Source organism: Lissotriton helveticus, chromosome 8 (assembly GCF_964261635.1).
Source record: "Lissotriton helveticus chromosome 8, aLisHel1.1, whole genome shotgun sequence".
Taxonomy (NCBI): Eukaryota; Metazoa; Chordata; class Amphibia; order Caudata; family Salamandridae; genus Lissotriton; species Lissotriton helveticus.
Genome location: NC_136069.1, coordinates 314022435 through 314035590, shown reverse-complemented (window position 1 = coordinate 314035590; position 13156 = coordinate 314022435). Strand labels below are relative to the sequence as shown.

General features: G+C 50.3%; 1 protein-coding gene across 1 annotated transcript in view; it reads left to right on the top strand.

Moving 5' to 3' along the window:
* MICU2 (mitochondrial calcium uptake 2) overlaps positions 1 to 13156 on the top strand; it is a 1429299-nt gene that overhangs the window by 1395150 nt on the left and 20993 nt on the right. The window contains exon 11 of the mRNA XM_078657090.1: positions 9173 to 9330. Coding sequence (XP_078513216.1) covers positions 9173 to 9330 — 158 coding nt within the window. The remainder of the gene's footprint in view (positions 1 to 9172; positions 9331 to 13156) is intronic.

Below are 13156 nucleotides of genomic sequence, written 5' to 3'. Positions count from 1 at the left end.
CTCGAGGCCCGGCGCTCGGCCCTGGCACCGGTGGACATCGACGACGAAGAAGCAGTCGAACAAGACGTTCAGATGCAGATTTCACCTCCAACGGTGGACATCGAATATGACTACGACGCGGATGTCGAAGGCCAAGACGTAGAAGAAGTCGTAGACGAGGTAGGAGACGACAATGAGGCCTATGGGGCCATGGAAGATAGCTCGGAGGATGAGCTATGCCCCGTTCGAACGATTACAAAGGCTCAGGTCGAGGGATCGCCACATGGCCTTACCCAAGACCTTATACCAGCATCCACGGCCCCGCCTTCCGGCCCGGCTACGGACACTTCGGCGGAGCCGCCATTGTCGAAACCGAAACTGAAACCATCGGTGTCGACAAAAACAAGGATGGTCGATGAACGACTCCTCAGCGCCCGACATCGCCATCGCCATCCCAGAGGGTTACAAGATCACCCGAAGAGACCGCGACAACCAGACTGGAGGAGGCCTCGCCATCATCTACAGGGACACCATCCGCATCAAGACCAACACCGACGACACCCTGACAACCGCCGAACACCTGCACTTCCAGATCCACACGGACCCCAAAACCACCCTCGGAGGCACCCTGATCTACCGACCCCCGGGACCACGCACACAATTCAGCGAGGACATCGCCGACTTCATCAGCCCGCACGCCCTCCCCTCCGCCGACTACATCCTCCTGGGGGACATCAACTTCCACCTGGAGAACAACAACGACCGCAACACCATCACCCTGCTCGACAACCTCGCCAACCTTGGTCTCAAGCAGCTGGTGTCCACCCCCACCCACCTCGCCGGACACACACTCGACGCCGTCTTCTCATCCAGCAAAGACATCACCTTCAGCCACACCACCGGACTACACTGGACGGACCACAGATGCGTCCACTTCACCTTCAGAAGAACGACGATCCACCTCCACCAGCAACAGGTTGCTCGAAGAAGCTGGAACAAGATCACAGCCGACCAGCTCGCCGCTTCCCTGAGCCAGCACCCTCCCGCCAGCTCAGCGAACCCAAGCCAGGCCGCCGACAACCTCACGAAGTGGATCAGCAACTGCGCGGACGAACTCGCCCCACTGAGGACCCCGCCCAACCGACCCGGCAGCAAGAAGGCCTCATGGTTCACCGACGAACTCATGAGTTCCAAGAAGAACTGCCGAGCCCTCGAGAAAGACTGGAGAAGGGAACCAACTCCAGACAACATGACCACCCTCAAGCTTGCCACCCGGAAGCACCACCAACTGATCCGGGCCACCAAGAAAACTGCATTCAAGGACCGGCTGGACAACAACGCACACAACTGCAAGGAACTCTTCAACATCGTGAAAGAGCTCTCCAACCCCAACGCCGGAAACAACGACATCACCCCTTCGCAAGACCTCTGCAATTCCCTCGCCTCCTACTTCCACAACAAGATCGCGGACATACACAACAGCTTCAGCACTCAACCGACGCACGCCACGACCGAACCACCGCCCCCCACCACCACCCTCCGCGCCTGGACTCCGATCAGCACCGAAGACACCGTCCGCATGATGAACTCCATCCACTCCGGATCTCCAACCGACCCCTGCCCTCACCACGTGTTCAACAAGGCCGACGCTGTCATCGCACCCCACCTGCGGGACATCATCAACACCTCCTTCGACACCGCCACCTTCCCGGAGAGCTGGAAGCACGCCGAACTCAGCGCCCTACTCAAGAAACCTACAGCGGACCCCACCGAACTCAAGAATTACCGCCCCATCTCGCTCCTCCCGTTTCCAGCCAAAGTCATCGAGAAGATCGTCAACAAACAGCTGGCCACCTTCCTCGAGACAAATGGATCCCTCGACCCCTCACAGTCTGGCTTCCGAGCCAACCACAGCACCGAGACCGCCCTCATCGCTGCCACTGATGACATCCGATCCCTGATGGACAACGGAGAAACAGCGGCTCTCATCCTCCTAGACCTCTCCGCGGCTTTCGACACTGTCTGCCACCGCACCCTAGTGCAGCGCCTCAGCAACGTCGGAATCCATGAGAAGGCACTGGAATGGATCATCTCCTTCCTCGACGGAAGAACACAGAGAGTCCGGCTACCACCGTACAAGTCAGAGGCCACCGGAGTCATCTGCGGCGTCCCTCAAGGATCCTCGCTGAGCCCCTCCCTCTTCAACGTCTACATGAGCCCCCTCGCGGCCATCGCACGCCAACACAACCTCAACATCATCTCCTACGCCGACGACACCCAGCTGATTCTCTCCCTCACCAACGACCCCGCCACCGCCAGAGCCAACCTTCACGAAGGGATGAAAGACGTAGCCGAGTGGATGACAACCAGCCGCCTGAAACTGAACTCAGACAAGACGGAAGTCCTCATCCTGGGCTCCTCGCCCTCCGCCTGGGACGACTCCTGGTGGCCCCCCGCCCTGGGCACCGCACCCAAACCGACAGACCACGCACGCAACCTGGGCTTCATCCTGGACTCCTCCCTCTCCATGACCAGACAAGTCAACGCCGTCTCCTCGTCCTGTTTCAACATCCTGCGCATGCTACGTAAGATCTTCAGGTGGATCCCCACCGAGACCAGGAAGACGGTCACCCAGGCCCTCGTCACCAGCCGTCTGGACTACGGCAACGCCCTCTACGCCAGAACCACCGCCAAGCTCGCGAAGAGACTCCAGCGTATCCAGAACGCCTCGGCGAGACTCATCCTCGACGTCCCCAGACGAAGCCACATCTCCAGACACCTGAGAGACCTGCACTGGCTCCCGATCAACAAAAGAATCACCTTCCGGCTCCTCACCCACGCACACAAAGCCCTACACAACCAAGGCCCAGGATACCTCAACAGCCGCCTCAACTTCTACGTTCCCAAACGCCACCTCCGATCGACCAACCACGCCCTCGCCGCCGTCCCCCGCATCCGAAGAGCGACAACAGGAGGAAGGTCCTTCTCCTACCTGGCCGCCAAGATCTGGAACTCCCTTCCGACCCACCTCCGCCTGACCCAGGACCACCTCTCCTTCAGGAAGAAGCTCAAGACCTGGCTGTTCGAGCAGTAGCAGCACCCCCCCCCCCCTAGCGCCTTGAGACCCTCCGGGTGAGTAGTGCGCTCTATAAATGTCTTTGATTGATTGATTGATTGATCGACACCGAAGACGTGTGCTCCCCCATCGACGCCATCGTCTTCCGAGGTGTCGGGGCCATCGAAGCCGAAGAAAACTCTCGACCCGGTCAAGGTGCCGAAAGTGGTCAGGGTCGTCGAGCCGAAAATCCAGAAGGCCGTCGACTCGGAGTCAAGCAAGGCCGTCGAGCCGAAGTCCAAAAAGGCCGTTGGGCCGAAGTCAGGCAAGGGCGTCGAGCCGAAGACTGGGACCCCAAAGCCAGCAGTCAAGGCCGCCGGTCCAAAACCGTCGACGTCTGCGGCCACGGACAGAGATCGTAGCGCCCCTGAGAAGGATGCTCCTACGCCTCGATCAGAAAGACCGAAGTCATCGACGTTCGGGTCTTCCCCTGTGGGTGGACCGAGGACAACTGTCGGGTCGACAAAACCGTCCGCTTCCTTTACGAAGCAGGTCTCGGACTCCCTCAAGCGAATTAGGGACAAGGCTTCAACGTCGGAACCAAAGACACCTTCCACGCCGAAGCAAGCGGTCCTGACGCCAAAGACTTCGACGCCGATCCTCTTCACGTTGCCGCCGAAGGTGGCGCCGAAGGCCTTCGCACCACGGTCCGTGCCCAAGGACTCTGTGGGCTCGAAGCCGACTCACCCGACAGGGAGCTTGAAGCATCGACCACCCTTACTAGAGGAGCAGTCGGAGCATTTCATCAATGCCGACACCGGAAAGCTTACGCTTTACAAAAGGAAAATCACGGCATCGCAGCCTTTGGAGTCATACACAATTCCTGTAAAGCGCAAAAGGCCTGCTCCAGAATCACCGGTCTTGATCGAGCCAATAGTTCCCCAGACTCCAAGAATTGCAACACCCTCACCCACCTACTCTGATGGAGAGGATGCTGGGGAGCAGGAGGAGGAGTACAATTTTCCTGCCAACACAGAGCCTGATGAACAACAGGACTCATGGGTAGAGGCAGGTGACCAAGGGGATCAGCACATCGTCCATGACCCTCAGGTGTACAGCGTCAAGACCTCTCCCACTGAGGATTCTGCGGCATTCAATGCCTTGATTGAGAGGGCAGCTAAAAACCACGCCGTTGAAATGCATGCTGATCCTGTGGAGGTGGACTTCCTCTTCGACACTTTCTCAACTGCCGAAAAGACTGTAAAGACTCTTCCAATGCTGAAGGGGGTCCTTAAGCATGCTGCGGACATTTTTAAAGAACCCACACGGTCAAGGGTAGTCAACCCTAGAATTGAGAAAAAATACAGACCGGCACCTGGCGATCCTACCTACATCAAGGGCCAGTTGCCATTGGACTCTTTGGTGGTTTCTAATGCCAGCAAAAGGGCGAATTTGCAGACCACCGGTGAAGCTCCTCCCCCAGACAAAGAATCTAAAGTGCTGGAGGCATCAGGAAAGAGAGTAGCAGCTCAGGCGGCCAATATCTGGCGTATCTCTAACACGCAGGCGCTTTTGGCTAGATACGAAAGGGCACACTACGACACACTAGAGACCCTGTTGCAACATCTACCAGATCAGTACAAAGAGGCAGGGAAGATGCTTATCCAGGAAGGGAAGCTCATCTCGAACGCTTCCATCAAATGTGCACTAGATGTTGCGGACACTGCAGCCAGGGCAATTAACACCAGTGTGATGCTGAGACGTCAAGCATGGCTTAGGATCTCCGGGTTTAAGCCGGAAATACAAACTACCATCCTTAACCAGCCGGTAAACCCTGACAGATTATTTGGTCCTGAGGTGGACACCACCCTGGAAAAAATAAAAAAGGATACCGAGACTGCCAAGTCCATGGAAGCACTCCAGTCCCAACAGTTTCGGGGGAGCACTTTTCGTCGCTCAGGCAATAGCGGTGTTTCCAGGGGCCAAATGTCACAGCAAACACAATTCAACAAAGGTGGGGTGCAATCCTCTTACACCAAGCAGAGTAAAGGAGGATACCGCGGCAACAGCACCAAGGGCAGAGGCAGGGGCAACAACAACTCCCTTTCCTCCGCCCCCAATAAACAGTGACTCCATGTCACTGCCCCCCGACCATCCAACACCTGTCGGGGGGAGACTCAAGCAGTTCCTGCCAGTCTGGAAATCCATCACCACAGACAGGTGGGTCAGGAAACTTATCCAGTTCGGCTATTGATTGGAGCTAACATCCACTCCACCCAACATACCACCAAGACACCGTCCTATGTCCACAGAGCATTTGCACTTATTGCAGCAGGAGGTTCTTGTCATGCTGCAAAAAGGCGCGATAGAGCTCGTGCCAGTGGAGGAGGAAGGCACAGGGGTGTATTCCCTGTACTTCTTAATCCCAAAGAAGGACGGGTCCCTCAGACCTATTCTGGACCTAAGGCCCCTAAACCAATACATTCTCTCAGAACACTTCCACATGCTAACACTGCAGCAGGTTCTTCCATTACTCAATCAGGGAGACTTCCTCGCAACCTTGGATCTCAAGGATGCTTATTTTCACATCCCACAGGAAATACCTCAGGTTCATCATTCAAAATCGGCATTACCAATTCAAGGTCCTCCCCTTCGGAGTGACCACAGCGCCCAGGGTGTTCACAAAGTGGCTGGCGACGGTGGCGGCGCACCTCAGGAGACAAAACGTTCATGTTTATCCTTATCTGGACGACTGGCTGGTTCAGGCAAAGTCAGCCCAGCAATGTGCCGCCGATATGTCCCACACCATTCACCTTCTTCACGGTCTGGGCTTCTCACTGAACTACCCGAAGTCGCACCTTCAGCCAGCCCATGTGCGGCAGTACCTGGGCGCGACGATAGATACTTTGGCGGCCACGGCTCAGCCGAATTCAGTGAGGATCGACAACATTCAGTCACTGATCCAAAAGTTCAGACTGCAACACTCACTTCCGGCGAGAGTGTTCATGCAGTTGATAGGCATGATGGCCTCCTGCATCTTCATAGTCCCGCACGCAAGGTTGCATATGCGTCCGCTCCAAGAATGCTTGGCACATCAGTGGACTCAGGCTCAAGGACAGTTGAACGACCTAGTGTTGGTGACCGGTCGGGCATACAACTCTTTGCATTGGTGGAATCCACACAACCTTTGCAAGGGCCGACCGTTCCAAGAGCCTGTGCCACAGATTATCCTGACGACGGACGCATCTCTCCAGGGATGGGGAGCTCATGTGCTCCACTACATGGTGCAGGGACTATGGACGACACAGCAAAAGAAGATGCACATCAACTACCTAGAACTGATGGCAATCTTCATGGCACTCAAGTCCTTCAGAGTACATCTGTGCAGCAAAGTCGTGTTGATCCGAACGGACAACATGACGGCCATGTACTACATCCAAAAGCAGGGAGGTACACACTCTCCATAGTTCTCACATCTGGCTCAGAGCATGTGGAAGTGGGCCATTCAGAGGAACATCTTCCTCATGGCGGAACACCTCCCGGGCAAGGACAATCAGATGGCGGATCTGCTCAGCAGGTACCGCCACCAGATGCACGAGTGGGAGTTACATCCATCAGTACTCCGCCCGTACTTCCAGCAGTGGGATCGTCCAGAGATAGACCTGTTTGCCACAAGGGAAAACGCAAAATGCCAAAGCTTTGCCGCCAGGTTCCCGCACCCACAGTCGCAGGGCAATGCGATATGGATGAACTGGTCAGGCAGATTTGCGTACGCTTTTCCCCCAGAACCTCTCATACCGCTGGTGGCAAGAAAGCTAAAGCAGCACTCGATGACACTCATCCTGGTTGCTCCAACGTGGGCACGCCAACCATGGTACACCACGTTTCTAGAACTCTCCGTGGTACCGCATCAAAGGCTGCACCTCACACCCAGGCTCTTGACGCAGAACCATGGCGACATTCAGCATCCAGATCCGTAACAGCTCAATCTGGCGATCTGGCTCCTGAGGTCTTAGAGTTTGGCTACCTTGATTTGCCTCCTGAATGCATGGATATCATCCGGGAGGCAAGAAAGCCCACTACCAGAGCTTGCTATGCGGCGAAATGGAAGCGGTTTGTCATTTACTGTACAGAACATCACATCAACCCGCTAGATGCATCCATTCCTAATAATATCTGCTATTTGTTACATCTTTACAAATGCAATCTAGTATATGCTTCCATTCGGATACACTTATCCGCCATAGCGGCTTATCTCCAAAACAGGCAGCATCTCTCTGTTTTCAGGGTGCCTGCCGTTAAAGCCTTCCTAGAAGGGCTGAAGCGGGTCATCCCTCCCAGGACCCCGCCAGCTCCTGCGTGGAACCTCAATGTGGTCCTCACCAGGTTGATGGGCCCACCTTTTGAGCCTCTACATTCCTGTGAGATTCAGTTCTTAACATTGAAAGTGGCTTTTCTCATTGCCATTACGTCTCTACGACGTGTTAGTGAGCTACAGGCACTCACGGTACAAGTGCCATTTATACAAATTCATTCCAACAGGGTGGTGCTGCGCACTAACCCTAAATTTCTTGCTAAGGTAGCTTCGCAGTTTCATGTCAATCAGACCATCGAACTGCCCGCATTCTTTCAGAACCCTGAGACAGTAGCAGAAAGAATGCTCCACACTCTTGATGTCAAAAGAGCGTTGATGTACTACATTGATAGGACCAAGGACTTTAGGAAGACACAACAGCTCTTTGTTGCCTTTTCAGCCCAGCACAACGGCAACCCCATTTCCAAAGCAGGGATAGCCAGGTGGATCGTTAAGTGTATTCAGATTTGCTATCACAAGGCTAAGCACACTTTAACGGTCCCCCCCAGAGCCCACTCCACCCGCAAGTTGGGGGCCTCCATGGCGTTCCTGGGTAATATTCCTTTGGAAGATATTTGTAGAGCAGCCACATGGTCTACACCACATACATTTACTAAACATTACTGTGTAGATGTGCACTCCAAACAGCAGGCAGCTGTAGGACAGGCTGTTCTTAAAACACTTTTTCAGACTTCTGCAGCTGGCACAGGCGTACGCCGTTAATGGAGGGACTGCTATGTATTCTATGCTATAGATATGAATTCAGCAGCCCACATGCCTCGAACTGAATATGCTACTTACCAGTATGCATCTGTTCTTGGCATGTAGGACTGCTGACATTCATATCGCCCGCCCTCCTCCCCGGCGCCTGTAGCAGCTGCAGACTTTCTTGCATTTACTCTTCAGCATGGCCATCGCTTACACTATTACACTCCATCTTTGCCACAATGGCTAAAAACAATCTGAGGATGGAGTCGATGCCCATGCGCACTGTAGTCCAGGGGAGGAGCCACCTATCTCGTGATACTTCGAAGACTCTTCCAGGACAACAATGTGCAATCATCCGGACCCAACACTAGGCGGCGATCTATGCTATAGATATGAATGTCAGCAGCCCTACATGCCAAGAACAGATGCATACTGGTAAGTAGCATATTCATTCTGAAGTCTCTTTCAAAATGTAGCAGGAATGACTGACTTCCTTGAGAGGTGCGGATAATGACGTCCTCCACTCTTCACCTTGGCGAAAACCTCACACCAAACTCTGGAGTTCACTTGACTCAAGGGAGACATGTTACGATCCGCCTTAAACTCGTTTTGGGTATATCCCCTGAATCACACCTCGTCTATGTCCATTATTGGTATTTTGTCTTGGCTCTGTATTCCGTTAATTTGACCCAAGTTTATTGTAATCCGTTATGCTGCTGCTGTTTAACTTAATGTAATTTTCCTTTTCCTTTCCTCTCTTTCTTCCTTTCCTTTCCTTTCTTTGTCTTTCTTTTTCACAGGAGTAACATTTAACACATGGAAAACCTGTTTATTGTATATCGAATGTGTGTTTTGCTGACCATGACTTGTTATATTTTATTTCCCCATGATATGTAATTCAGGTCAGATTAGCCTCACGTAGGTTTCCTTTGTGTACATCTGTACATTATTCCATGTCTCCTTCTTGTTTATATTTGTACTCTTTGCATTCTTTAATAAAAAAGATTTGAAATATATATAAAAAAAAGATTAAACTGCTACTTGTTAACTTATGGTAATGATTTTGTTTTCCCCAGCCGAATTCATGAGGGCTGTGAAAGTTGCCACAGGGCAGGATCTTTCAAAAAACGTTTTGGAAACTATCTTCAAGATCTTTGATTTAGATGGCGACGACTGCCTCAGCCACGGAGAGTTTCTCGGAGTTTTGAAGAACAGACTACATCGTGGTTTGAAGGTAAGGAACGTGGAGCTTAGATCATTTCTTTTGTTTCCTGAAGATCAGACTTACTGATTGAGTCCTTTCATTCTAAGCTCTGTTTGATCCTGACTGCAGAACGCGCTCTGGCCTTTTACCAAGCAGTCCTTTGGGGCAGTGTCATCTTTGAACATTTTGCTGAAGTACAGATAGTTTTGAGTCTAACTTGTTTATGTGAGCCAAGATTATAAGATTATGGATGGGCGTTTTTCTGCTGGGACACTATATATAAATCTTAGTGCAGAATCCGATTCATCCCTTGGGAGCCTAGATTGCAGCCTGGTCCTTGACTTTTCTCAGCACTGAAGAAGTAGGCTGGCTTCTCTGGGTGATAAAGCCACACAGCTCACTATGTTGTAGTTCTCTTTCCGCTTGGCTTTGTGGCAGAGCTTTGCAACATGGACCATACACTGGTAGAGTTGATTAGTAATTTAGATATTAGATTGGCCTGACAACATTAAAAGCTGGGCAGATAGAGAGTTGGGTATGAAGATATTTTACTTCACTTGAGAGTATCCATAGAGTCAGTTTGTTTCCTACCTCCATGTGCGTGATTTAAGTTTAGTATCTGCCCTTAAAGTACAGACATGAGGGACATAGCTGCTGCAGTATGCTAAAAAAAGGGTCTGAGGCCACGTTGCATCACAAACCTGTGCTTTGCTAATATGTACAAACATGTTCTTCATCCCTTTATTAGGCATTGCAAGGCTGTGCGACGTTGCTCCATTTCTTTCCACGGTGTGGTGCTGTTTTTAAGCAGCAGTTTTGCAACATCTACTTTTGTGGCTACAAAACAGCACATATGCCCCTAAAAAAGATCAAGTGAAATGGTGTGCTCATTCAGTACATAAAATGGTGCTTTGCAGCACCTCAGGGAAAATTAAGAGCACTGTTCCAGTATGTGTAATCCCGATGCTGATTGCATTTAGATATTGTGACTTAATGTACCCTGTCAACTGAAATGAAAAGAAAACAGGATTTCTAAAGCGCACTACTACACATAGGTGTCTAGGCGCTGACTTCCAGAGGGTCGACCAAGATAAGAAGCACAGGACAACAAAGTGTGTGGTCCAAGTGAGTGCCGTCACTGAGCTAGTTGTTAAACAGCCGGGTTTTAAGCGCCCTGTGAAAGATAAGCACATTTTTTGAAGATTTTAGTGCCAGAGTCATCGAATTCCAGAGTTTGGCTCTAGCCACTGCAAAGCTTTTGCCTCCCCAGGTAGCTCTCCTAAATTTAGGTACAACTAAATTAGCCTGAGAGGAGGATCTTGAGACCTAGATGGGTTGTACCGTTGAAAAAGTTGTTTGCGGGAATCAGGACCCTCACAATGGAGAGCCTTAAAGGCTAGGCTCTAACCAGAAGCCAGTGAAGTGAAGAGAGAGCCTTGGAGACTTGATTTTTATTTTGAGATTCCTAAAAGCAGTCTGGCCGCCGTATTTTGGACCATTTGGAGCTTGTCTAGAACTTTCTTATGGGCAGTCAGAAAAAGCCTGTTGCAATAGTCTATTTTTGATAAGACCAGAGCAATGGCCACTGCTTTCCGTAGGTCTTGAAGGATGAATGGAAAAACCTTCCTGAGTGATTGATTTAAGAATAAAAAAGCATGATGAGGTGGTTTTGTTGGCGTGTCCTACAAAGGATAATTTTTTATCAAATTGGACTCCCAGATTTTTCACCTTAGGCACCGGAGTAGGGAGCGTGCCCATTTCCTGAGGCCACCAGTTGGGGGACCAAAAATAACTAATAGCAGCAGTATCAGATCGCTTGAATTCAGAATGTGAGGTAGCACATAAAATACAATACGTGAGGTTCATTAGTTTGTACCTACACATTGCCACACAGTAACATCTAGAGGGTGTCAACACTTCTGTGGTGAGTTGTTAGTACCGTTAAGCTTGACCATCAGCTTATAGCAAGTTTAGTGCCAGGGTCCAAGTTCTTCATTGAGAGGTGAAGAAGTTGACCATTGACTACACCGATAGGGTGGTGAAAGTTAGCACGTACACGTAAATACAGTTACGCACAAATATATTTTCCTGATGTTGCATCACAACGTACAATAATTTGTGGGATCTGGGTGCCTGGGCAAATGGAGAAATTACTGCTACTACTCTAAGTAGGCCTCAGTCCTTCCAAACATGGCCTCAAGCAGCCTTTTTGTCCCAGCTGAGGCAACTTGGCTGGAAGGTGAGAGGTTCCCCAAGCTTCAACAGTTGTCTCCTGGTTGTTAAATAAGTAGCTGAATAAGGACTTTTTATCTTTATTTTCACCTTCTTCTAGGTGAATCCAAGTGATGCATCTCTCATACAATCCATGTGTCTGTGTGGAAATTGGAAGTCAACTAAGAACTTGTTAATAAATGTGGTCATACTGATATGGAGGTCAGTTTGTAGAAGTTCAGCTTGTAGATTCCAGTCTTGGTGACCAGAGATCAAGGGTCACCTTGATAAACAAGCCAAGAAATATTCAAAGGGGAAAGCAAAACAGATGAAGAGGAAAATGTCTCATTTACCTGGCCATGCCAATGGATTCTCAATGAAAAAAGGCAAAAAGTAGAAGAGTTTTAATAAAAGGACTTAAAAATAGAGGAAATTGTTGATTAGCAGTCAAATTCCTCTTTATAAAAAATGCGTGTTGAATCCTGCTTGACTGCCAATTTAGATCCTACTGCATGCCCTATTATGTACACATTGGCTTTAAATGGCAAAGCAGCAAGTATTTATTCATCCATGCAAGAACATTTGTAATGCAGATCTGTAATCATAGTTCATGTTCTGATAGGCAGCACCTAGTTCTTCTGACCCAAAGTTTGATTGTAAAGATTCTTCATTACGCTTAAGAGTAGTGAATTCTAAGGACATTAATGCATTTATTATTATATATTTGCAGAGTGCATGTACCCCCATGCATAAATTGGGACTTGAAAAAACAAGAGGACCAGATCATGAAGGCTGTGGTGCCACCAAAATTGAACTATTTAAAAATGTCCACTGGGTCTTACACATGAGGACAAAGTCAGAAATTCTGCAGGGTGCCAGTGGGAGTTTATCCCTCTGTTGGGGACTAAGGACTCAAAAAGTTATGACAACACAACAGGTGCTCTTGAAGTGGTAATGGACAAAAAGAGCATGCTTCCTGGTCGCAGGTTCTATGGAGAAATGTATTGAACATTGCAGTTATATTGCTGTCAACTTGGCCTTCCCGCCTGAATACTCGGTATTTACTCTTAACCGAGTTGCTAGAGGGGGAGGGATAGCCCTTGCGGTCAAGTCCTGTTATTCGTGTGCATGGCAGGGACAAAGTATCTCTGGTTGTGAAAGCGCAACGTTTAAGGTGGCTATTACGCCTAACTTTACTCTGTCGGGGTTATTAATCTATCGACCCCCAGGGAGTGAAGTGACCTTTAGAGCTGCACTTCCGGAGGCCATCAGCAAGCTGGCTGTTGGGTGTTCCAACTTCTCCATTATTGGGGACTTGAATCTGCATTTTGACAATCTATCTAGCCCATCGGTGTCTAGTTTCATGGCAGATCTTGAAGCGCTCCAGCTGACTCAGATGGTGTCACAACCTACCCACATAGGGGGCCACATCATCGACCCGTTCTTTACCAATCTTGCGGAAACCAGCATTTTCAGCTTTACACCGCTAGCATGGACCGATCATTACTTGATACAGATCCAGTGCCCCGTATTTGTTACGCAGCCCAAACCTGTGGTGTGTCCAACTCCTAGACGGCGCTGGAATAAACTGAAGTTGGACGAGTTTTACCATCTCTTGTCGTCCGACCCAGTAGTTATAACTGGG